This window comes from Sarcophilus harrisii, chromosome 3 (assembly GCF_902635505.1).
Source record: "Sarcophilus harrisii chromosome 3, mSarHar1.11, whole genome shotgun sequence".
In the NCBI taxonomy this organism is placed as follows: Eukaryota; Metazoa; Chordata; class Mammalia; order Dasyuromorphia; family Dasyuridae; genus Sarcophilus; species Sarcophilus harrisii.
Window position 1 is genome coordinate 428,901,539 of NC_045428.1, and position 27,607 is coordinate 428,929,145.

Sequence of the window (27,607 nt, forward strand, 5' to 3'; positions counted from 1 at the left end):
TTATTATACTAAATTACTAAAATACTAAATTACTAAATATACTAAAATACTAAAAGCATTAATTATACTAAAGACCAGCCTTCTCAATTTTCTGCTAGTCTAAAGCATCATTAAATAGTATTAAAAGAATTAACATAATTAAAAGAATGTGACCTAAATCAGTGTAAGAAATTTCTGGAGTGGGCTCTCTGTCCCATGACTCAGTTCCCAATTCATCCAATGACTCGGTAAATAATAAAACTTAAGGAGTTGCTTGACTTAAAGAGAAATTGAATAGCTTGCCCAGGATTTAGGAAGTAGTAACAGTAAACATAAAGAAACTTGTCAAACTGAGCTGTGTCATGAAATGATACAGTAGAATATTCTAGTCATAATAGTAACATTTTTGAGGTACATAAATAAGAAATGACTTTTGAGCAAAAGAAAAAAGGAATTAGATCCTATAATAAAAATAACATATAGCACTCTGAAGTTTGCAAAAAGCATTTTATAAATATTTTATCCAAACTTCAAAATAACTCTTGAGAGAGATGATACAGATATTTTTGTGCCCATTAACAAATGAGTAACTTGTGCATGGTCACTCATCTAGGAAGTATCAGAGGTGGGAACTGAACTCTGTCCACTTATGCCACGGTTCTCAAAAGTATGCTTTGTTTTATATCTTGAATTTGGAGTCAAAGAGGTTACATCATGTGTATGTCTTAACAAAGATAGGAAGTGCTGGAGTTAAGATTTGAGGCTAGGTAGTTATGATTTCAGATCTATCTCTGTGTCTCAAAAGAATAAAGAAGCCACAGGTTCTTTGCGACACTTCACAGAAGAAAATCTTTATGATGAATCTACTTTTTTTCTTGTATTTGAGGAATTGTTAATACTATAGAAGAATGAATAGAAACGTTTCCATGAAAAATTAAAATGCCTTCAAAAAAGCCAGTTTGAAAAAAAAATTAACTGAAATCAAAGAAAAAAACTTATTGTTTTTGTAAAGGAAATCATGAGGTAAAGCATTATGAATTGATACAAATTAAATAAGCAAAACAGTAACATTTAGATTTTTAGGTCATTCACAAATTTTGAAGCATGATTTGAAAGATAAAAGGTAAAATACTCACATTTGAGTCTCTGAGAAGCTTGTATAAGAAAGCTTGCTAAATTAAAATCATGGAACAATTTCTAGGGGAGAACAAACAACTGGCAATACATTTTAAAAACTGCTTTCCAATAAGTATAATTAGCTTTGTCATATTTTGCTTTTCTAAAGATTCATACTAGAAACTTACCTATGAGATACAGCTCCCCAAGCTCCATGTTTGTTTGTGAGAATATTAAGAATCTTTTGCTTCAGCTGATTGGCTGTGACATGATCCCGATGCTTAGCAGCACTGATAAGATGGTCACACATCTTTTCTTCTTCTCTTCGGTCAGCAGCATATTGGGCACACTGTGACTACAGAAGAACACAACAATTTACAATGATTAATTTTTCTACTTCAACCACAAATAAAAGATGGAAATAAGTAACTCTATAAAAAGATTCAGTTAATACAATTTTTTTTTCTTATGGATTGTGTTTTTCTTTTTCTTGTGCTCAGATTAACAATTAGAATTAAACTCACATTACAGGATTATGAGATTTCATAATACTTTGCATATTTTTGTGGCAATTTCATCAACTGCTATTTTTTGTGGCATCAACTGCAATATTTGTGACAATTTCATCAACTGCTATGACTTGGACTAGAAACAAGACCTTGGAACACTTAACTCTTTCACCTTCTAAGGCCCCTGTTCTAATTAGTGACATAAGTCAAAATTATAAGATTCCTTGTTTTTTTTTAACTTAAAATCTAATGTGGCAGAGTAGAAAAAAAAATGTTATCATACTTCCTTATTTTGATCATTATAATTTCATTCATGTGAGTGCTCCTTTCAAAAGGAAAGATCATAAATGAAGGATAGTATTACCTTGTCAGCAATATTATAAGAAACAAAGGCCTGAGGACAAAGAGAATGGATTTCATATTGTATATAATGAGCTTTCCATGCTTCTGAGAGGAGTAGTTACTAATGTATAAGAGACAGTTGGAGATTTGTCATTATACCTCAGGAACCAGACTAGGGGCAAATATATATACTTAGAAATCATCTGTACAAATCAAATGCTTTCACTTTTGTGACTCTAGTTCATGTCCTCCTGTGAATTTTCAATTGGAGAATCATGTTCCTCTTCACTAGCACTTATTTTTTCTAGAGATTGGTATGCTATGGTCTTACTGGCAGAATTTTTTTTGACTTTTATTTCAGGAAAAACTTGGCATTGTCATTAAAAGTACTATATAAATCTAGCCATCTCTCCTCTTCATATTCAATTCACTATCTGCAGTGTCTGTCTGCAGATAGGGTGGGGAACCTTTTTTCTGACAAGAACCATTTGGATATCTGTAACATCATTTGTGGGCCACACAAAATTATCAACTTATAGAACTCAAGCAGTGGAAGGTTATTATACCCAGCTTTCAGTTCATCATCACCTGCAGTTGCCTTAGCAAATTATTCTGCCAGCCTTATGTTACCCATCTCTAGTCTAGAATATGGCTATTCATTAGCCTTTGTAGAGTTAGGCATTTAGTTACTTCCCTATACAATCCTTATTGCCAAATGCCAACCTAATATTCCTCAGATACAGATATGACCATGTCACTCCTCTGGTCAAGAAATTTCAGGGGTTCCCTACTGAATTATTCCTAATAAGGAATAAACCCCTTTGATTCACATTTAAACCCTTTACAATCAGGATTTAGTAAGCCTATTTTTCCAGGTTAATTAGGTCTTATGATTCTTTATGTTCTTTGCATTCCAGGCAACAGTGTCATACATGACAATTTATCTCCTTTATGCCTTTGTATAGGCTATCCTTCTTGCCTGGAATGCTTTCTCTTTTCCACTTCCCTTAGGAACTTCCAGGTCTTTTCAAGGCCAAAGTAGCTCAAGTGTTACCTTATACAGATGCATTTCCAGAATCCCTCTAGTTGTTAGAATTTTTCTTCCTCTTTTTGCCCCTTGTACTCCCACCAAATGATTTTACTTTTTTCTATATATTTCTAAATAAGCTTTTTGTTGTAAATACTTAAGCATTTTAATATTTCCACATATGCAGCCCATTTACTATTATATATCACTATTCTACCTTACTACTTTTGAAAAGTAGCCACTGTAGCAATCTACAAAGGGTTAATTCATTTTTCAGTTTATCTTCTTGTACAGGGAAGTACCAATTAGTACAATGATCTGCCTCAGTAATGAGGTTAATATTTCATCAGTTCATTGGACAGTAAAATTAAATTTTCATTTTTCTTTCTTAATAATTGCAGAAGCTAACAAAATGAATGTTAACTATGAAGTTACCATATCATACCATATCATATCATAAAATAAATCTGACTTTTCTTCTTTATATGAGGTTTATAAAACAAGCTTTACAAAATTCCCACAAATGTTCTTTTAATTTCTTAAAAGATCCTTGATTCATATAATTACAAAGTCCAATATAAAATAATGCATGTTTTTAAACAAGGGTAAAACATGCATTCATTTATTAAGTCAGTTCTAGCCTAGAGAAAAAAATGTAACACTTAAATTTAAAAAGCAAGTTATAATTATTGAGCAAAACCTAGAAACAATATATGATATTCATTTTTCTTAAGTGAAATATATAAGTATATAATCTATAACTAATATTTCCAAAAGTTACATCGTATAATCTTCACAGTGACAGTGGAATTATAAGGAACCTACATTAAAGCACTCTACATATTAATTAACTAAGTGTTAAATCTTATAAATATCATCTCTTTGCTTTAAATTTCATTTTAGGGGTTTTTATATGACAAATACAATTAAAATGTACATATTCTATAAAGCATCTTGGTTTTCTTACTGGAAAAGAAGATTGATTTAAGGCTGTTCCTTTAGGGAATTTAGTTAATATTCCAAATCTTATTTGCTAACAGAAGCTGGAAGTTAATTGAATATTCTCATTTTGTATAGAGTTCTGACAGACTGTATATTTAAACATATTCTTCAAAGAACAGATAACTCGATCTTTTCTTGTCATCTTAGGTTACTGCATCATATCCTGATAAAGATCCAATGTTATTTATTGTTAAGGCAATATGAAACTTCACTTTGATATACGCTTTATTGTAAATTTGCTTTTTATCAAAGTTTAAAATATCTAGTATACAGATGGTAATAAAGTTGTTGCAGAACCATATGACAAGTGCCTGATGTCTGGACTGACAAAGTGAAGTAAAGGTTAAGTGTACTGAAAACAACAACAGATATCTCTGCGTCTCATATTTTACAGCAAGGTCAAAAAGCAAAAGAAATAGTCCATCAAACTAAAAGTTTGAGAGAGCTGCTTCACTTAGATAAGAACCCTCATCAAAACTAGGAATGTGGTCTCCAATTCCCAACCAAACCATACTTGATGGTTCAGGTTAATAAAATAGCACAGCCATTTTATTTTTTATTCAGTATGATAGTTCAAACCAGTTGTAACACAAGCCCACCCAAATATCTTAGATACTAATATGAGAAAACAATAAATTTGGTTTCATAAAAGGAATGCAGCAAATATTGCCTAATGAAATATTTAAAAATAATGAATTCAGGAGATTTTAAATGGAATACATACTAGATTATCAGTACAGAATGGGGCAAATAATTATTGAAAATGTAAAACCACAAAAGAACATTTTAAAATATTTTGGGTATTCCTATAAAAACTGAATTTGAATATTTATCTTACTTTACAATAGAGGTGAAAGACATTTTTCAAACTATTCTTAGAGCTTAATGATTTTGACAACTAGATGACAAAATAGCAATGCTTTAGAAGTAATCTATTAGATAATACACAAGAAAATTAAAATGAAATTAATGCCATAATGAATTAAATACTGGATTGATAAGTAGGACAATTTGTAGAATGCTTGATAGTTTGTTAGTTGTTTACTATTACTACTATATTACTATTTACTACCACTCCATTACCTTCCTCATCTTTCTAGTGGGTTGGAAAATCTGGCAAATTAAAAAGTACATTAAAATTTTTATTTGCATTTCCCTAAATAAAGTTAGCAAAATTCTATTTAAATATTTGATCCTCTGCTTTATCACATTATTAAGCATTCTGATTAAAGTATATCTTCACATAAGTAATGGCTATCTAAAAACAGAAAAGGTGAATTTCCATTTCTTCTCAAAAACTTACCTCAAATTCTGCATGTTTGTGCACATCCTCAGCCCTCTGTCGATTCAAAATAAACTCTGCTTCATTGGCAACACGCACTATATGATCTTTCATAGCATGACACAACAATCTGAAGTAAAAAAAAAAAGTATTTGATTAGTTTTGACTCTTCTAAATTCTTTCAAGAATCACAATATTGCAAATATTAAACTGTCATCCAAATTGATTAAACTATCAAGTAAAATTATTTTTGTGTTTGTTTCTATTTCAGAGTACTTTAAAAACAAAAATATCTTAATAAATTCTTACATAAATGTGAAAATCATAATAGATCTTGTAAATATAATTTTTGTTAATGAAACTTGTTTTTAGAAAGATCTTAAATTGAAGAAAAAGAAAAGTTTTAACGATGTCTAACAAAAATGAGTGGCCTTATAATTTAGGAATTTCTTCTTTATTAACTGCATTAAAACAAAGGTTTGATGATTATTTTTAGGGGTACTATAGAAGAAATTTCTATACTGAAGGGGAGGGTAGAATAGATGATCTCTAAGAAGGCTGCCAGTTCTAAAATTCTGTAATTCTTCAATTCCTGAGAAAAGGAATAATCATATAAACTTTGACCAAGATAACTCTAATCATAAGTGAACAAATGACTCCCACTGGGGACTGTTTAGTATCAAACAGGATTCCCTACAACAGTAATGTTCTATAATTATACAATCTAATTTTTCAATCTCTGCAGTGCATTATGTAAATAACTTTTTCCAGAAAATTATACATACTCTTTTGAGCTGATTTCATTTCACTGCATTTTCTTATCAATATTTTATTATAATGGACTATATTTTTAATATCTCTAAAGTGATTTTCAGTATCTGGTTTATATTACCTACAAATCTGGTAGTTGCATAATTTCTCTGTTCCAAATCAGTTATGTAAGTATTGAGAAGAATTAAGTCCAAGATAGTTGTCAGTAGAAGTCTTTCCAAAATCTATGTCTTGTCTGACACAGAATTAATTACTCTATGATGAGATTTGGGTTGAATAACTGCCCTGTCACTCTTCATCTCACGAGAATGGCACAGGCAAGTATGACAGAGACAGTAGGGACAATCTTTGACAACAGAAGGAAAGGTGAAACAGCAATATGTACCAGTAATCCCTCAATACTAACTGAAAATGATATAAGCATATTCCAATGGGAATTCTCTCTAGCTTTTGAGAAAAATAAAGATAAGGGCAGCAAAAGATACTAAATTACTATAAAGATTGAACAAATCTTTTACAACTATAATTTGTGAAAAAATAAAATTATATCTAAAAACTAAATTAAGATACCAGATAACTAGGCAGAGACAACTTTAATCTGAATCACCTGAAATTAGGAAAAAAAAAAAAAAAAACGCAACAAAGAAAATTTAGGGTTAGGGTTAAGAGGATTTTTCACTGAAAAATACTTGTTCGTAATTTGCAAAGAAATTCAACAAAAGAGTCACAAAAAGATTTTTGAATATTTATATTAGAGTTCCTGGATGGAACTCTGGCATTCTTTTGGTCAGACTAGTGCTGTATATAATACAAAGTTAACAAATTTTTGTTCAGTTGAGTAGAAGGACAAGGAGAATTTAGTGGGACAACTAATTCTAACTGCTAACAGTTTGGTCAATTAACAGAGACTAGTTTAACAAAATGACAAACTTTGAAACAAGTGAAAAGACCACTTTCATCACCACTACAGGGGCAAAATGCATAATAGTTTATTATAAATAATTTCTAAAAGAGTCCTCAAAATGTAGATTATGTAACAAACATGTGTCTGGCACACACTTTGCTAAGCCTAGAGACTTATATATAGTGTATATATTATGTGCCAGGCAACATGCTAAATGCTTTACAAAAAAAGGAAAAAACATGCCCCCTGATTTCAAAGAGCTCTTATTTGAATGGGGGACAGAATAAGCAATTAGCTATAGATCTAAGATGTGTGTATAATACATGGAAAGTAATCTAAATGGGGAAAATGATAGTAATAAAGAGGACTGGAAAAGACTTTGTGCAGAAAATGAGATTTTAACTGAGTCTTGAAGGAAGACAAAGAAGGCAGGAGGTGTCAAGTGATGGATGGAGGAAAGGAAGGAAGGAAGAAAATAAACAAGGAAAGGAAAGAGGAGGAGAAGAAAGGGAAAAGGGAAAGAGAAGAGGAAAGATTCCTGACCTCATTTGAGGTTTCCTTGGTACAGATAATGGAGTGGTCTGACATTTCCTTTCCAACTCCTGTTACAGAAGCAGAAACTGAGGCAGACAGGGGACTTGTCAGCTAATAAGTGTCAGACACTAGCTGAGTGACCTCAGTTTCTTAAATTGCAAAATGGAGGCACCTACCTCACAGGACTGTTGTAAATGAGATGTATTTGTACTTGACAGAGCATCTTGACACATAAGAGATGCTCATGACAGTAACTACTGAACAATATTAAGTTCTTGACTTTTAAGCGTAGCATTGTATCCACTGTACTATCTAGCTGCCTCTAGCTGTAGATTTAGCTCATCTTGATTAAACAGACATTGTTCCAATGGGCCAGCAGGCCATCTGAGGCAATTCAGTAAATAGGAATGCCATCAAATGAATTCATAAATATTTATTAAGTTCTTATTATTTACAAGTCAATAAGCTAGGCAAGACAAAAATAAAACTGTTTCTGAGCTTAAGAAGCAAAATTCCTACTGATGCAGACAAATATGTACACACAAGTAAATATGCACATATTTAAGTGGTTTGAGGAGGAAGGGTATTCGCAACAGGAGGAAGAATATATGGGAAGGCTTCATGTGAAAAGGTGATATTTAAGTTGTATAACAATAAGAAGAGATTTTAAGTAGTAAAGACATAATACCATCTGGAAACAGGACAATCTGAAGGTTCCAAATGTATAGAGATAGGATTTGGAGGCTATCCATGAAAAACAACAAGGTTAAAAAACCTTGTTTGGCTGGCTCATTAAGTAATGTGATGAGACTGGAAAAGTAAGCTGGAATCAGGTTGTGTTAACTATTTCCTCCCTCCCCCAAAGAAGGAAAGGGCTAATATTTAATCCTAGAGGGAGCACCTGGATTTTATTGAGGAGAGAAGTAACTTAACCCATGGTTAAGGATCTGTAGAGAATATGAATTAATAAATTCTTCCCTCCTCCTCATTATCTCTCATCACACTTTTCCTTAGTATCTTCCCCTTTTATCCTGTTTCACACTAAAAGATGAGACAATCCTTGATGAAACAAAAGTTTTAACACGTACAAGTATATGTATGAGTGATCCAATTCCCTCTTGTCTTCTCCAATGGATCGCCACAAACCACATCATCCCCTCTATCATTATTAATCTTTAGTCTCTGGCTGCTTGCTAATTGCCTAAAATACTTATATATTCATTCTTAAGAAAAAAAAGGCCTAGCTTAATCCACTATTTGTCACATATATTTCTTTTCACTTTCTTGGGTAAATTCCTCGAAAAAGTTAGGTAACAGATGTCTTTACTTCTGGCTATTAATCTCATCAGTCAATAGAAATTGCTCTCACCCAAGTTACCAATGCTTCTTAACTGTCAAATATAATAGTATTTTCTCAATCCTTATTCTTCTTGTTCTCTTCACAGCTTCTGTCACTGCTGATCACTCTCTTTTCTCTCTATGTTTACATAATACTTCTAGTTCTTTTACCTATTTGATTACTTTTTCCAAGTCTTCTTTCCTGGAATTCACCCAGTCATGTACACACTGACTCACAGTAGTACACAATGATATGAGCCCCCAAAGCGCTATCTTGGGTCCTCTTTTCTTCTTCCTCAATACTATTTTCCTTGATAATCTCATAAGCTCCCATTTCCCATATATATATATATGTATATACACACATACACACACAAACACACACATACACACACACATACATATACTAGAGTACATTATTGAACATAAAATGGATCATTTTGATTATATTAAGTTAAAAAGGTTTTGTACAAACAAAACCAATGCAGATAAGATTAGAAGGGAAGCAATAAACTAAGAAAAAATTTTACATTTCAAGGGTTCTGATAAAGGTCTCGTTTTAAAAATATATAGAGAACTGACTCATAAGAATTCAGGTCATTCTCTATCTGATAAAGGGTCAAAGGATATGAACAGACAATTTTCAGATAAAGAAATTGAAACCATTTCTATGATATGAAAAGGTGCTCTAAATTACTATTGATATGAGAAGCGTAAATTAAGACAACTCTGAGATATTACTACACACCTGTCAGATTGGATGAGATGATAGGAAAAGATGATGTTAGAGAGGATGTGGGAAAATTGGGACATTAATACATTGTTGGTGGAGCTGTGAACTGATCCAACCATTCTGGAGAGTAATTTGGAATTATGCTATCAAACTGGGCATATTCTTTGATCCAGTAGTGTCACTACTGGGTCTGTATCCCTCAAAATAGATAAAAAATGTAAAAGACCTACTTGTGCAAAAAATGTTTGTAGCAGCCTTTTTTTAAGTAGCAAGGAACTAAAAACTAAGTGGATGCCCACCAGCTGGGGAATGGCTGAATAAGTTATGGTATATGAATGTAATGGAATATTGTTATGTAAGAAATGATCAAAAGGATGATTTTAGAGAGACCTGGGGAGACTTACATGAACTGATGCTATGTGAAGTGAGTAGAACCAAGAGAAGAACATTGTACCCAGCAAGAAGAAGATTATGAGATGATCAACTTAGATGGATGTGGCTCTTTTCAACAATGAGGTGATTCAGGCCAATTCTAACAGACTTATGATGCAGAGAGCCATATGTACCCAAAGAGAAGACTATGGGGATTGAGTGTGGATCACAACATAATATCATCACTTTTTTGTTGTTATTTGCTTGATTTTTTTCCTTTTACGAAAAATGTGGAAATATGTATAGAATAATTGTACATGTTTAACACATATATTGGATCACTTGCTGTCTAAGGGAGGGAATGGGAAAAAGGAGGGAGAAATTTGGAACACAAGGTTCTGCAAGGGTAAATGTTGAAAACTTATCTTTGCATATATTTTGAAATTAAAAAGCTATTATTTTAAAAAATGGTTGCAAGTCAGATTTATCTTAAGAGAAAGATTTGACACAAGGAAACCAGTTAGGTGGCTACTATAAAAGTCCATAAAAGGGACTAAACTAATGTGAACTGTGAGAAGAGACCAGGTGGGAGAAATATTGTGGAGGGAGAAATTAAATATGTGGGATGAGTGAGAGTGAGGAGTTAAAAAAGAGTGAAATTGAATAACCTGCTGATTAGAAGAATGGCAATAATAAGGAAGTTGAGAAAGTTTTGGGAGAATGATAATGAGTTCTCTTTTAGACATGCTGGTTGAAATGCCTGGTCAACACCTAGTTTACAATATCCAACCAGACAGTTCATGATGTAGGATTTAGAGCTGCAAAGATAGTAGGGCTAGTTACATAGATATAGGATTCATCTGCATAGAAAAGATACTTAATCTGGGGCAGCTAGATGGTACAGCAAATACAGCACAGGACCTTTAGTCAGAAGGGCCTGAAATCTGACCTTAGACAGGTAACACTTCCCAGCTGTTTGACCCTGGGGAAGTCATTTAACCCCAATTGTCACACCAAAACAAACAAATAAAGAAAAAAAGAAAAAGATATTTAATCCTAAGGAGATCACCCAGTGAGAATATAGGGGGGAAAGAGAGGAGAGGGCAGGAAAAGGAGGATGAGGATTATCTTTAGGTATTTGGAGGGCTATTCCCTCAACTAGGAATTAGGCTAGTTTTGCTTAGTTTCAACTAAAAACAATCATTGGGTGCTGATTAAAAAGAGGAAAATTAAGGTTTGACATCACAATGTACATCTTAAAGAAAAAAATAACTACAGACCAAAACTCCATCCAGTCAGTTGTTTTCACATTTCCCACCATTTCTGGTTTCTTCATGCTTCTGTATCTCCTGCTCCAGCCTGAGGCATTAGAATACTTTTGTGTCTGCTACCCTTTCTGAAACCTTGTTTTTGGAATTACTTTATGACATTATTCCACTATATGAAGGAACTGAGAGCTAAGAAGTAGACTAATCTTGAATTTGAAGAGGAAAGAAATTTGTGGAGGAGTATAAAGACTGGAGAATATAAAAATGGAAAAGGTAAAAGAGTACAAAACCAATGGTGATCAAAATTATTTATATACAAACACATACACATATATAAATATGTATATATAGAGCATATGTATTATGTCTGTGTGCATATACACATATGCTATATATAGAAACCTCCTAATATAGAAGTATATCCACTAAAATTCTTTTTATTTTATGAAATATTAACAAGTAAACACCTTGAATAAGAAAGCAAAGAGGATAGAGTGCTGGGCCTGGAATCAAGAAGACTCATCTTTCTGAATTCAAATATATTCTCAAATCTGAACCTGGGCAAGCCACTCTTACTTACCCTTTAGTTATCTTTGACAGAAGTTAGCTAAAAGTGCAGACTACAAAGATTTTCTTCAACTCTAGCCCCCCCAAAAAAAGGAGGGAAGGGAGACAAAAGATCCCAATCACAATGGCTTCTCCAGGATTTAGCACAGAGTACAATTACTTAATAATGTTTATTTATTGATTGTTGTCCTTCATTCTTGGAAAGGAACAAAACTGATATCACTATGTTGGAGTCAAGTTAGTGTATTTCAACTGTGGCTAACCAAACCAATATGAGTTTGGAATTTTCTGCCACAAGCTTCAAACAATTAGTCCATATGAACATTTGGGTGGATTCTCTAACTTTGCACATCTCACGTTTCCTTCTGGCCTAATTCAATTATGTTTTGCTCACAAAGCACAGCATCTTCTCCAATGAGGACACACCATGTTGGATGGTCCTTGTGCCACTGTCTCCCATGTCATACAACTAATTCTCAAGTTTTTAAGAAATATGTTGAGGAAGTCCTTGAATCACTTTTTTGACTCTCTTGTGAGTGCTTGCTCTATGTGAGTTCTCCATAAAATAGTCTTTTTGGCAAGTTTACATCTGACTTTCAAACAATGTGGCAGCCCTATAGAAAGGCATTCTCTTAAGTAGAATTTGAATGCTTGGCAGTATAGTTCAAGAAAGGATTTCAGTGTCTGGTATCTTATCCTGCCAGGTGACCTTCAGAATCTTCCTAAAACAATTCAAATGGAAGTGATTCAGTTTCCTGAAATGGCATTAGTATAATGTTCAGTTTTCACAGGCATACAACAATGAGGTGAGCACAATGGCTCTGTAGACCTTTGGTTTGGTAGTCAGTCTAATACATTTCCTCTCCCATATTTTTCCTTGGAGCCTCCTAAACACTGAGTGAGCTCTGGCAATGTTTATGTCAACCTCATTGTCAATGTAGAAAACTCTGGAAAGAATATTGCCAAAGTAAATGAACCTATCCACAGCATTCAAAACTTCTCTGTTTGCTGTAACCAATGGTTCTACATATGGATGGTATGGTGCTAGCTGATGGAGCACCTGTGTTTTCTTGCTGTTAATTGTTAGGCCAAAATTAGCTCAAGCAGTGGAAAATTGACCCATGTTTCGTTTCATCTCAGCTTAGGAGGCTGCATTTCGTGGATAATGATTTGCAAACAAAAAATCATGCACCAATACTCCCTCCATTTTAGTTTTTGCTTATAGACTTTTCAAGTTGAAGAATTACCATCTGTGCAGTAGCCAATTTTGATGCCATGTTCGTATTCACTGAAGGCATTTGATATCATGGTTAAGAACATCATGCTAAAAAAAAACACACACACACACAGAGGAAAAAGCACACAGCCTTGTTTTCACTGCATCAGTGACTGGAAAATCTTGAGAGTACTGTCCATTGTCCAAAACTCGGGAAAGCACGCAATCATGAAATTGACCTATTATACTGATGAACTCCACTGGGCAACGAAATTTTGACATAAAATGTTCCATAAGCCCTCAAGACTTACAGTGTCAAAGGCTTGGTCAGATTTATAAATGTTGTATAGTGTATAATGTACTGAGGGCTATTTGTGGGCCAAAGACCTATATATGATGCATCTCAACTATTCAGTGGTGATGAAGCCACATTGATTAGTGATAAGGACATGATCCTACAGAGATGGGTTAAATATTTCCATAGTGTTCGCAACAAAGCATTATCAATCAAGGCTAAAGCCACTGAACATTTATCTCAGGTTAAAATCAATCGCCCCTTAGGTGAAGCTCCAACTAAAGAGGTTTTTAAAGGCCATTAGGCTACCTTTGTGTGGCAAAGCACCGGGTGCTGATTCTATTCCAGCTGAGATTTACAGTGTGTGTGTGTGTGTGTGAGTGTGTGTGTGAGAGAGAGAGAGAGTCCATTGTTCATATAAAAGCTGATTGAAATTTTCTATATTGAAATTTTCTATATGGCAAGAGGAGATTATGCCCCAGAAGTTCAAGGATGCCTCCACTGTCCATTGTTCTGTGACAATCATGGGGAGGGGGAGGGTCTCTCTCTTAATCATTGCTGTCAAGGTACTTGCCAGAGTCCTCTTTAATAGGCTGATAGTACAAATGGAAGAAGATCATCAACCCAAAAGCCAGTGTAGCTTCAGAAGGAGCCAAGGTACAGTTGATATATGTTTACTACCCAGGAACTCCACAAGAATGTTTATCAACTATTGATTTTCAGAGCATTCAACTTAGAACATTCTGGAGAATACTTTCCTGACCATCCCCTTTGAAACCAGCTACCAGGGACCTAAGGAGTCAAGAAAATCTGTTGCTGAAATGATGGCAGAGCCTAGAAAAGTGAGATAGGAAATGGTATATGATAGGTCATAGCTCAGTAGTTGTTTGGGGCTCCCTAAAGCTGTCTCTCAATTGGTAACAACTTTCCAAAGGAAACAGATCTCATCTAACCCTGGGAGTCAGAGAAAAGAGGCAGCAAGGACTGGAGGCAAGGGATAATAGGGCTGGATCTTTCAAAGGGAACGTTTTTAATGCCAAATTTCCAGCAAAACACCTAGAAAAATGAGGAGAATGTTTCAGAACTATTAAATCTCACCTAGAAAAGGTAATAACGAACAAGCATTTGAAGAAAAAGATACAATTCAGTGGATAAAAGTACCCTGAAACAAAGGAAAATGAGTCAAAATCTTTTAAAGAAGGTAAAGAAAGTGCAGGTTATTCTGCAAGGTCACTTGAAATAATAATAAAGTATCTCTATCAACTTCCATAATAGTTATGAAGAACAATCAAATAAATAAAAATAGCAAACTAATGACAATAATTGAAGTTCTTAAAGTATAAGTAAGCCAATCTGACTAAAAACTGGAGAATTTAGGACAAAAGATAGAAACTCTCCACAGATTTTTCTGAAGGAAAGAAAATAGCAAATTGGGAAGTTAAAAATAAAAACAAAAAATTTGTACAATTTATTATGGAAAAAATTACATAATCATTTCAATAGGCTTTAGAAAAAGACTGATAAAATATATATCAAAAAGATGAGTTACATAATTTTTACTACATATATTTTTAAAAGCTTCTACACATATAAAATTAATGAAAATAGGATTAGGAAAAAAGTGATAGAATAAGAAAATATTTTTGCAAAATATCAATAACAAAAGTCTGATACACAAATATTAATAACATAAAGAATCATTTCGCTATAAGAGCAGGACATATAAAGAAAGGTAAAAATACTACCTATTTTCAGGAAACTCACGAGTGAATTAGAAGACAACTTGCTAACAACAGTATAAATGAGATATATGTAAGATAAATTTCAGATAATTAACGGAGAGAAAACTTTAGCCATATTGGAGTGAATGGGGGAGAAGGAAAGCAAAATTAGGGGAAAGAGGTAAAGATTTGTTGTAGATAGGAAAGATGCCATGTCCTGAAAGAAGTCAGAGAAGTCATCAGGTGAAAACAAGAAAGAAAAGAATTCCACTCATGAGGAGCAGTCAGTGAAAAGGAATAAAGTCAGGGAATTGAAGTGCATAATGTAAAGGAACAGCAAGGAGGCCAATGTCACTGGATCATAGAGGATATATATATATATATATATATATATATAAATAAAATAGAAAATTATAAAAAGACTCGAAAAACATGTTGTAAAGAGATTTAAAAGTCAAAGATTAAAGAATATATATATTCTTCATCCTGGAGGTAACAGGAGACCTGTTTACTGAATGGAATATGAGGATAACATGGAAAGACTTATGCTTTTGAAAGATAATTTTCATATATGGGTGGAGAACAGCCTAGAGTAGGGAGAAACTTGTATCAAGAAGAGAAACCTACCAAGTGTAGAACGTTCCACTAACTCACTTCTGCCTTTTTTGTTTATTTGTTTGTTTTTCTGAAGACTTGGCTTAAATATCTCACTAGAAGTACAGAAGATTATCAGTTTGCTCAATATCAATACTAACTGGCATGGGCACGTTAACCTGTTCTGTTTTATTGATTTGGTCTGGTTGGGTTCTCCTTAGGCATCATGCTAATCCTCCACTACCAGGACATATTGGCACCGCACTCAATGTGGACACTGGATCAACTTTTGCCCTAAAGAAGCTCATAAGTCTTGACTTGGCTCAAATTGCACCTTTTTCAAGAAAATTTTCCCTTTCTAGCATATGCGCACATGTAATATATCAAAACTATTTTATCTTACTTTGTATCACCAGCATTTTAGCACAGTATCCACCACACAGCAAATGCTTATTGACTTACTCATTTAACAGATGGCAGCATGAAAAAGCAGAAGAGAAGGCAGTAGGAAAAAAAATGGATTTGAAATCAGGAAATACAAGTCCAAATCTAAGGTCTGATGTTTAATAGCTGTGTGACTTCCCGCAAATACCTTTGTGTGGCTGAGAATATGTATATTATTTTGATCATAGTACCATGAATAAAATATTTTGTGAACCATAAAATATTGTAAAACTCTGAGCTATTCTTATTCAAGTATATTAAAATGGCTATAAGCTATACTTAAATTCACATAAAATTAATTTACCCTAAATAATTTTGAAATATCTCATGATTTCAAGTCTCAATATGAAAAGCAACTTACTGATTTTTATTAATAAAAATAATTTTATATATCTTAATTTCTATAAATTTATTTAAAAATTAGATACTTTGATGCCTCTGTGTTCTCATGAATATGAACACTCAATCTGACTATTCAAATTAAAAAAAAAAAATCTCCATTCCCTGTCATCCTATTCTTGTTCATGTCCTCCCCAAAATCATTCATAGGAAATTTCCTCAATATGCTAAGACTCTTCCTCTAGACCCTTGACATAGCATAGATATTTGTTATCCTTTCTGTCATGTAAATGACTCTCTTGTTTAAAAAAAAAAATGCAAATATATACACATACATTCATTTGTGTGCATTTATTTTCAAAGCTTTTAAAGTTTAAAACTGCCATAAGGCTTTTGGGATACTATAAATAAATATTGTTTATGTCTCACTTAAAGAGTATGCTTTAGATCTAATCTATGAAACTTAAAAGATATATGTATATATTTACAGCCTATCTCATATCTCTTTAAAAGGCATAAATAAAACATGTCTAAGATTCAAAATCTAATTAAGTAACTTTTTAGAAACATATATTTCTCGATTTTATATTTTTTAATTCCTCAATTGAAATCATAGTACTCCCTGGTATGAAATAAATTAAGAAGATAATAATTAAGAATTTTTGTTTAAAATAAATTAAAAAAGTTAAATGGTAAATGCTACAAATACTCCCTCTATTCCTTAAGAACCTTCCAAAAGAACCATGATGTCTTATTTTGGATAATTTAACCTAAATTTTTATTTATTAATCTGGTTACCTGAATGCTACAATTTAAGTCTATCAGACTCTTCTAATTTTTCAATTCACATTTTTAACAATTTTAAATGAGATCATTATTGCATAGAGATTATAAGCAATTTTATATCTCATTAACCTTGCTTTGTTTTAATTACAAAGATCCTTTGTTAGATTTCTTTAAATGATCCAGGTTATAATTTCAGTCTGAACTAGGGAGTATTTTAATTCAACTGCACATTCATCAACTGTTTTTGTCCTGTTAATTGTTGACAACTGCACAATTATACTCTCTAGCAATGATTGATGAATTATATTCCTAAGTTTAGATGTTAAATAGGATAAATATTTATAACAATTTCCGCTTATTGATTCTTATGTTCATCTCCATTAAACCATTAAAGAATGAAATCCTAAAAGTAGAGTGAATAATGTATTTTAGTTCACATACTATTTAATCCTTTGAAAATATCAGATGAAAGAAGATATACTTTTAGGTACAGAAGAGAGACTTTCATGGTATTTCTATAGAAAATTCTTAGATGTCATATTTTGGGACTAAAATTCATGTGCCAGATTTATGACAGTAAGAAATGTTAAAAAGAGTATACACTGATATATGATTTTATAAAAGCAATTCTGATACTAATTGGTTATGTAACCTTAATAACCAAATTATTTATCCCCTTGAGTTCATATCAGTTCATTATGAGATAAGAGGGTTAGAATACTCTCTAAAAATCTTTTCCAATGATTAAGTATGTTGAGACTATGAAAATGGAGGTGTTAACATTTAGTGATCATCAATTTTGCATTCAACTGTATAAGGTAATAAAAAGGATTATAAGATATGAATCTTTCCCTTAAGGAGCATTCAATTTAATTTGGGGGATAAAATTCATATTTAATAAACAAATAAACTGGCACCGGGAGAATAAATACAATGAACTCATCTTCTCATTGTCTATATCTGTTCTATTAGTAAAAATTATTTGTAAAAAGGATTATAAAAAAATCCTTGTGGGTACAAAGATAGTTGCTCTTTGTTTTCAGAAGATCTAAACATATGAAATTATTATTAATTTAAAGTCTAAAAGACTCATGATTTAAAGAGTTTGAGCGCTCTCATTGGAGAAACTGATGTTACTGCTTCTGTTTTATATGTTACCATGATTAAAAATATATTATCTAGTCTAATAATCTAGTAATACAGCTTTTTGAACTTTTCTAGGCTGATCCTTACAAGAAAAACACATAATCATTTGGTTAAAACCTAATCTTTTCATCGTAGTAAATATTTCCCAAATGAGAAATAGTGTTGTAGAGTGCCTTGAGAGACACATAGACTTGAGGTAAGGGCCTATTTCTGACACACACTAATTGTGTGAGTCACATAACATCTTAGCTCCCTAGGCAACTTTTTAAGGTGCTAAACTGCTTGTTTGTATTAATTTAGATAGACCTATACAGGTAATTCTTTGCAAGAATGAAAGCCAAGAATATCTATCAAGGCTTACATTGTCCTGTATAGACTGTAAATAAAGGGTAATCCAGCACTTCCGACATGACACTTTAGAGTCTAAAGTTTAAACCATAAGGTTAAACAAAAACTATCAGGGCTAAGAAAAACATCTCCCCAAAGTTTTCTCAATACACATTTAAAAAGAAAAGAAAACCTTCATGTTTATACTTGAATTTTCTTTTTTAGTGAGTTGTTATGGAGTAGTAAAGACCTAGGGATAAACTAGATGAGAAATACATTATTATTTGAAAAACTGTTTCAAATTCAACTTTTTTTTTTTTTTTTTAAAGTTTCCTATGCTCAAAAAGTTATCAAACTGTGCATACCCTTTGATCCAGCAGTGTTACTACTGGGCTTATATCCCAAAGAGATCATAAAGAAGGGAAAGGGACCTGTATGTGCACGAATGTTTGTGGCAGCCCTTTTTGTAGTGGCTAGAAAATGGAAACTGAGTGGATGTCCATCAGCTGGAGAATGGCTGAATAAATTGTGGTATATGAATATTATGGAATATTATTGTTGTGTAAGAAATGACCAACAGGATGATTTCAGAAAGGCCTGGAGAGACTTACATGAACTGATGCTGAGTGAAATGAGCAGGACCAGGAGATCATTATATACTTCAACAACAATACTATATGATGACCAGTTCTGACGGACCTGGCCATCCTCAGCAATGAGATCAACCAAATCATTTCCAATGGAGCAGTAATGAACTGAACCAGCTACGCCCAGAGAAAGAACTCTGGGAGATGACTAAAAACCATTACATTGAATTCCCAATCCCTATATTTATGCCCACCTGCATTTTTGATTTCCTTCACAAGCTAATTGTACAATATTTCAGAGTCTGATTCTTTTTGTACAGCAAAATAACAGTTTGGTCATGTATACTTATTGTGTATCTAATTTATATTTTAATATATTTAACATCTACTGGTCATCCTGCCATCTGGGGGAGGGGGTGGGGGGTAAGAGGTGAAAAATTGGAACAAGAGGTTTGGCAATTGTTAATGCTGTAAAGTTACCCATACATATAACCTGTAAATAAAAGGCCATTAAATAAATTTAAAAAAAAAGTTTCCTTACCCCTTTTCCCTAGTTAGAATATCAGATAATTTTTTTTTTTTTAAACAACCAACTTTCAAATAAAATTTTGAAGTGGCAACATTATATTTCCAATATATAGTAGCTAGGGAATAGTTTATATGCAGTTCAGTTTCCCTATACAACAATTCTCTGTACCCTTTCCAGAAACCTAAAATAATAAAAAATCTCACTTATTAAAAAATGCCTCATCTCAAGTTTTGATTTATCTTATCAGCCCTAAACTTCCCTCATTATCTTTCTAATAAGAAAAATATAAACTGTCAACAACAAAATAAATTTTTGTGAAAATCTTAAAATATTTTCTTAAAGTTTCAAAAGAAAAAGTCAAGAATTCTACCTCACCAGTTTAGGGGTTAACAAAAGTATGCAGATACAGCATGGGGGAAAGAAGACTGTTTATAAATTCTTACAAGATTTAGAGAATTTTAGTTAACCATAAGCTACTACAAGAATATATAATTCCTAAGAAAGCTAATTTAATTTTTGACCTGCTAAATTAACACATATAGAATACAAATGAAAGGAACTATTCTTTTTCTGCTGTTAGGCTACACAAAAAGCAATCAGTTCACTTTAGGTAAGGACTCTGAAAATAAGGATTGAAGCAAAAAATAAGAGGAAGCTTAAGAATCTAGAAATCATACCACTAGAAGAGGTATTAAGTTCAAATATCTGGGAAAGTTTAATTTAAAGGAAGGACTAAGGGGAAGATAGAATCGTACATTGAAACAACCTCATTTTGAAAAGAATAGATTTTTATGTTGCTTCAAAGGCCAGAATTAAGACCACTAGATGAATTATTTTTTTTTTCTTTTTGGAGAGAGAAAAAAATCACTAGAATTAAAAATTAAATGGTTCCTTCATGACAGTGATTTTCTTATTAGGAGTATTCAAAGAAGATGAGCCTATAGCAGTGATGCTATAGAAGTGATTGGGATTATGAACTGAAGGGAATCTGAGAGATCATCACATCTTACTTCTATATTAAACAGATGAAAAAACTGAAGCCTAAAGGGTAATATATCTTATTTACACAATTCAAATGAATTAATATAGTCCTATGAATTAAGACACTTGAATTCTTAACTCAAAATTAAAATGTATTCTGCATAACTCTGAATCAAATTCTTAATCTATGAATATGATTTATAATTTATATCATTTGCCCACCAAAAATAAATTTGAGATTGTTAGTAGCAATGCCATATAAACCATAATTATTAGTGTATAAACAGAGTAAGTCTTTTTCAAGCCTTTTTCACTCCATTACACCAAAGAGAGGTTCTTGTTTAATCTAACCTATACTATAATGATTTTTTTAAACAGAATACAGTAAATTAGAGAAGAACTGGAAATGATTTTTAGCAAAACAGTTATCATTTCAAGAAGATAAATCATCTTGAAGAAAAAGAGCAATAGTGACCAAAATGCATGTTAAAAGTTTAATTTTTTTTAAAAAAGTGGGTTGTGAAGAATTTAAGTATCTGGCTTAGAAGCCACACATGTCATAGAAGAGATAGGTACATCTGGCTTGATATGTCACTGCCAACTAAGCCAAAGAAAGCCCTTTACTAGTCGACTGTAAATAAAGGAATGGAAAATAAAGGAAAGTAAAATGACAGCTAAAATTCAAGATACACATGTATAGAATAAGTATTCCATCTTGGATTATCAACTTTATAGAAGAATAATTCAATATTTTGTCTGTTTTGAATATATGACAAACATTTGCTTCATAATAAAAATGAGGAAGTATGCAGTAAACACTATGTTCCCCAAACAGATGGAGTGGCAGATGGGTTTACAGATTGGATTCTCTTGATCCTCCGTGTAAAAAACCTTGCTACTCAGTGAGATTGTGGCTCAAATCTCAAATAAATCTCATAAACCTTTCTGGCCCTTTTGCTTTGTAAAAGGTTTTTCGGTAAATAAACGAGCCTAACATTTTATGTTTTAATAAAATAAATATGTCTTACCCAAATGCCTATATAGTAACTCTCACTGAATTTAAAAACAACTTTTTAAGTCTTTTTGGAGCTGATAGTTAAAGGATATAGTTTAAGTTAAACTAAAATATAAAATGACTACTTCTCTAAAAACTTGAAAATAATTACCTTCCTTCATTGATGAGTTCAATAAATGCAAGTCCTGCATTCTTCTGAATTGAATTTTGCCACTCCTAAATGGAAAAATAAACAAATCAGAGCATGTTTAAAGAAGTAAGGGTAGTAGAATAAGATGAATATACTTGATTCGACTGGCTAAGAGGAACAATGGAACAATAGAAATGTGTTGGTTGAACAGTTGGATTTTTAAACTTCCATACATGATTTTATTTCAAAATTATTTCAAACTTTATTGGAATAAAAACACATATTTACATAAATTCAGTATTTGTATTGTCTGCTATTATACTACATATAAACTTTATTGCATAGTTGGGTTCTCATTCCCAAATGATCAATACTGGTGCTTGCAATCAACATAAGTAATTGGGATTAAAACTAAATAATTCAACCCATAAATATTAGTCCAAATGATATTTTTTCATGTTTTAACTTCTAATAATTTTAAAGTGAAAAAAGATATAGTAAATACCTACTTATTTCAAATGGTTTGAAAAGAAAAATATTTTGATTACTGTAATATTCTGATTGATTATAAGTAACTGAATTATTTGCTATCAGGGAAAATACGCAGCATTAAAGCCAATTGCCACAAAACTTAACCTTTCTAGTGCTTAAAAGATTATGAGAACTTGGGAGTGTAAAATGTGAACTGGTCACTGTAAAAATCATTTATCAGTGGGCAGCTAGTTGGCCCAGTGGATACCAGTGCCAGGCCTGAAATCAGGAAAAGCTGGAGATACAGCAAGGGATAAAAGAATCTAGGTATGCTGTGATCCATGGATCACAAAAAGTGGAAAACCTTCCTAATATTATTGTTAGGAATTTCTGAATTAATGAAGGAATAAATGAAAAAGCATTTACTACATGTAAAACACTATGATAAGTGGTGGGGATTAAAACAGAAAATAATGATAGTCTCATTTTTCAGGAACTCATTCAAACACAGAAGTAGCTGGAGTTCATATAGAAAGATCTCAAAATCCTTAGGTAATGGCAGGAAAGCAGAGAGCAACCTTTTTTATTTATTTTCATTTCTACTGATAAAATTCTATGAGGATTCTGATGAATCTTCTGATGTATCACACGATAGTGCCAAACAGAGAAAGAATGGGGTGTTTGACACAAGTAAGTGAGAAGTAAAAGGCTCAGAAAATGGTGTGATATTGACTGTATCCCTCTAAAAGGATCATTAAAAATGGATACATTTTTGTTCCATTATTTTTAAGTTTGTTCTCACCAAATCAAGACCTACAGTAACTCAATCACTCCTCTCATTTCCTAGACTGTAATCACTATTTTGGGATTTGGAGGCTCATCATTTTCCCTTATAATCTTCATTATGTATTTAATCAATTGAACTATACATTGTTTCTTACCTTTAAATTTTTTGGATCAACCCACCCTCACTCCCCCATCCTTTTTCCCTTCGATGCTCATTAAAATCTTGTTCCTTTGGTCATTCTCTCTCTTCTTTATTTTAAACTGTTTTATACATAGTGGTAATTTGCTGCTGTCTAGAAAGAGGTGTAGGACTCTCAAATCTTTAATAAACTCATTTTCTTACTTCCCATTTGTGAACTTTTTGCAAGGCTACTTCTGTATGTCTACTCCCTACTAAAACTATTCTAAGAAGAGTAATTAATGATCCTTATCTGCTAAAAATTTTATAGTCTTTTCTCATCACTAATCCAATTAGATACTTCTGTAGCTTCTCTCCTTTCTTGGATCTCACATCACTTAGATACCTTTTACTATTACCTTTTCCTTCACCTCTGACTCATAAGTGTTAAAAGTCATTTCCCTAAAGTGCAGGGACAATCATGTCACCTTCCTATTCAAAATAGAACAGTGGTTTTAAAATTTTTAACTCTCAGGGCAGCTAGGTGGCACAGTGGCTAGAGCACCAGCCCTGAAGTCAGGAGGACCTGAGTTCAAACATGGCCTCAGAAACTTAACACTTCCTAGCTGTGTGACCTTGGGCAAGTCCTTTAACCCCAACTGTCTCAGCAAAAAAAATAAATAAAAATTAATTCTCTGTTTGTCACTCAAAGTCCTTTATAATCTGCTACTTTTCCAGTTTTCTGATATAAGAACTTCTAATTCCAAAGTTCTCTGTGATTCAGTAACACTGGCTACCTGGCTGTTCCTCAAAAAGGCAATGCCTCTCCTGAGTAAAGTAGGTATTTTTCCTAGCCGTCTCCCATGCCTGAAATGGTTCCTCATCTTATTTCCATATTTTGGCTTCCCTAGCTTGCTTCCAGTCTCAGCCAAAATCCCAGTCTTTCCCAATACTTCTTAATTTACGTGCTTACTTTCTATTGATTATTTCCTATTTATCCTGTATATAGTTTGTTTGTACATAGTTGTTTGCATGTTATATTCCTCATTAGATTGTGAGGTCCTCAAGGGTAGGGAATGCCACTTGCCTTTCTTTATATCCCCGGTGCCTGAAACATAGTACACATTTAATAAGTAGTCATTAATTAACTAACTGGCTTGTGATCTTTTGATTTTCTTTCTCTCTAAATGTGCTTTCTCCATTTCCTCTAATGGGTAATTATTTACGTCCTGGTCCTTCACTCTGGGTGTCTCCTAAAGTTCTGTCCTTTTCAGCTTCTTTTATCTTCATACTCTCACATCAGCTTACAAGGATTAAATGTTTATCTACATCTAGATGACTTCCAAATCTATATTTTGAGCCTTAAACTTTCTATTAAATTGCCTTCCAATAACACTAATTTCATGTTGGACATCTTTTACTAGAAGTACCCATGAGATATATCTCTCAAACTTCCCAGTCCTACTGGAGGCACGGCCATTCTTATAGTCACAACTATGAAGTCACAGAGTTGTTCTTGACTCTGCCCTCTCCTCATCCTTCAGTCAGTTATCATTTCTTGCCAAATTTGCCTCTACAACTTTTCTCTTCTCTCTACTCTTGTAGTCATAGTCTTTTCCTTCTAGAACTATTTCTTCTTCTGCTATTTATGTCTATCAAATTAAAAATATATAAAATGATAAAACTCAATATTGGGTGGGAATTAGAGAAATTAATAATTTATATATTGCTAATGACAATGTAAATCAGTGAGGTACTTGAGGAGTTTGGGAAGAATTCAATTTAATTCACCAAAAATATATAAAGCACCTATTCTACTGGACACTTAGGAGACATAAAGATATATATACTTTGTGTTTATAAAGATCTTACAAGAGAAATAACCTGTAGTCATAATAGCCCAACCCTCTTCTCTTTTTTTGGCATAATACCTTTATTATATTTTTAAAATAATAGCAAATTGTACATAATAGTTTTGTAGTTTCATATGCAATCATCTTTTTAAAAAATTCTATTTATTTCATTGAATAAGGAAAAAAAAAGAACAGAAAGAAAAGAAAAGAAAAGAAAAGAAAAGAAAAGAAAAGAAAAGAAAAGAAAAGAACAGAACAGAACATTGTCATGTGCCCAGTAGAACATCAGAGAGGTTCAAAATATGTAACAATAAAATTCCAATCCAAGAAAGGACATATAGTAGCAAAAGAAATTGTATTCATTAGTGTCCATCTTTTCTTTGCTTCCTTGTAGGTTGTTCTTTTGTTCTCTGCTGCATACTTTTTTCCCTTAACATCTCCCCCTTCCTCCCCTCTCCTACTCCTTCTTCCCTTCCTCAAACAGGCTACAGTTAAGCACACACACATACACACACACACACACACACACACACACACACACACACAAAAAAAAAAAACCCAAGTACACACACACACATATAAATATATATTCACAACCACCCCCAGATACACACACATATACATGTACACAGATATACACATATACTCAAAAATATACATATATACATTTGCCCATATGTAAACATGCATCTAAAACAATATTAGTATGGCTGACATTTAATGTAGATTTCTCTCAACTAAATTTTTAGGTTCAACTTTATCTAAGATCAATAATCACTAACTGTATTTGCTTTTTTTTTTTTTTAAAACAGCCTTTTATTTTCAAAATATATGCAAAGATAGTTTTCTTTTTCTTCTTTTTTATTTTATTTTTAATGTTTTTTTTATTTAATAGCCTTTCATTTACAGGTTATATGTATGGGTAACTTTACAGCATTGACAATTGCCAAACCTCAAAGATGGTTTTCAATATTCATCCTTGCAAAACCTTGTGTTCCAAATTTTTCTCCCTTCTTTCCTTTCACCCCACTCCCCTAGACAACAAATAATTCAATAAATGTTAAGCATGTGCAATTCTTCTAAATCTATTTCTACATTTATTATGATGAATAAGAAAAATGAGATAAAAAATTGAGAAAGAAAATAAAAAACAAATAAAAGTGATCATACTATGTTGTTATCTCAGTCTCCACAGTCCTTTCTCTGGATGCAGATGACTCTCTCCATCACAAGTCTTTTGGAATTGGCCTGAATCATTTCATTGTTGAAAAGAGCCATGTCTATCAGTTGATCATAGCATAATTTTGCTATTGCCATGTATAATGTTCTCTTGGTTCTACTCACTTCACTCAGCATCAGTTCATGTAAGTCTCTCCAGGCCTTTCTGAATTCATCCTTCTTATTGTTTTTTATAGAACAATATTCCATAGCATTCATATATCATAACTTAATCAGCCATTCCCCAACTGATGGGCATCCACTCAGTTTCTAGTTCGTTGCCACTACAAAAGGGCTGCCGTAAACATTTTTGCACATGTGGGTCCCTTTCCCTTCTGTAAGATCTCTTTGGGATATAAGCCCAGTAGAGACACTGCTGGATCAAAGAGGTATGCACAGTTTGATAACTTTCTGAGCATAGTTCCAAAGTGCTCTCCAGAATGGCTGGATCAGTTCACAACTCCACCAACAATGCATTAGTATGAACTTTTTTCCTATCATTTTACCCAATCTGAGAAGTGTGTATTGGTACAGAGTTGTCCTAATTTGCATTTCTTTGATCAATAGGGATTTAGAACATTTTTTTTCATAGTTTTAATTTCTTCAACTGAAAATTGTCTGTTCATGTCTTTGACCATTTATCTATTAGAGAATGGCTTGTATTCTTATAAATTTGAGTCAATTCTCTATATATTTTAGAAATGAGGCCTTTATCAGAACCCTTGAATATAAAACTTTCTCTCAGTTTTTTGCTTCTCTTCTAATCTTGTCTGCAATGGTTTTGTTTGTACAAAACCTTTTTAATTTAATATAACCAAAATTATCCATTTTGTATTTTATAATGTTCTCTTGTTCTTTGTTCATAAATTCCTTCTATCTTCAGAGATCTGAGAGGTGTAGATTATTATTTGTTCTCCTAATTTGCATTTTGACCTTATCTTTAGTCATACTTTTAAAAAATATAAATTCTATTCCTGATCTTGGTTGTAGTGTTTCTGTATATCTCTTTTTTTCCTATCCCTGCTATCTCTTCTGCTTTAATTCTGCTCTTTAACTTATATTGCTATTACTTAATTTCCCCCATCCATGAATCTATCCTTTGTCTTCTTCCTCCATTCGTTGTGTCCCCCTCTACCCATCCTTCCAAATTTATTTCTTTATAGATTTTGAAGGTTGCTTCAGAAGGTTGAAGATGTAGTGTTGCCCATTTAACCCATTCCCAATGTGAATAGGTTTTCAGAAGTACTAGCCCTCCCCCAACCCAGTGTCTCCATGTCTCTCTCTTCCTCTGTACTTTATGTAACTAA

The 27,607-nt window shown here is 32.6% G+C and overlaps 1 protein-coding gene across 7 annotated transcripts in view; it reads right to left on the reverse strand.

Moving 5' to 3' along the window:
• The window catches only part of NBEA (neurobeachin), a 727,838-nt gene that overhangs the window by 339,437 nt on the left and 360,794 nt on the right, over nt 1-27,607 (reverse strand). For all 7 annotated transcript variants that reach the window (XM_031960710.1, XM_031960705.1, XM_031960707.1 and 4 more), the window contains 3 exons: nt 21,876-21,940; nt 5,279-5,387; nt 1,284-1,450 (listed from right to left, as the gene is read on the reverse strand). In XM_031960710.1, coding sequence (XP_031816570.1) covers nt 1,284-1,450; nt 5,279-5,387; nt 21,876-21,940 — 341 coding nt within the window. The remainder of the gene's footprint in view (nt 1-1,283; nt 1,451-5,278; nt 5,388-21,875; nt 21,941-27,607) is intronic.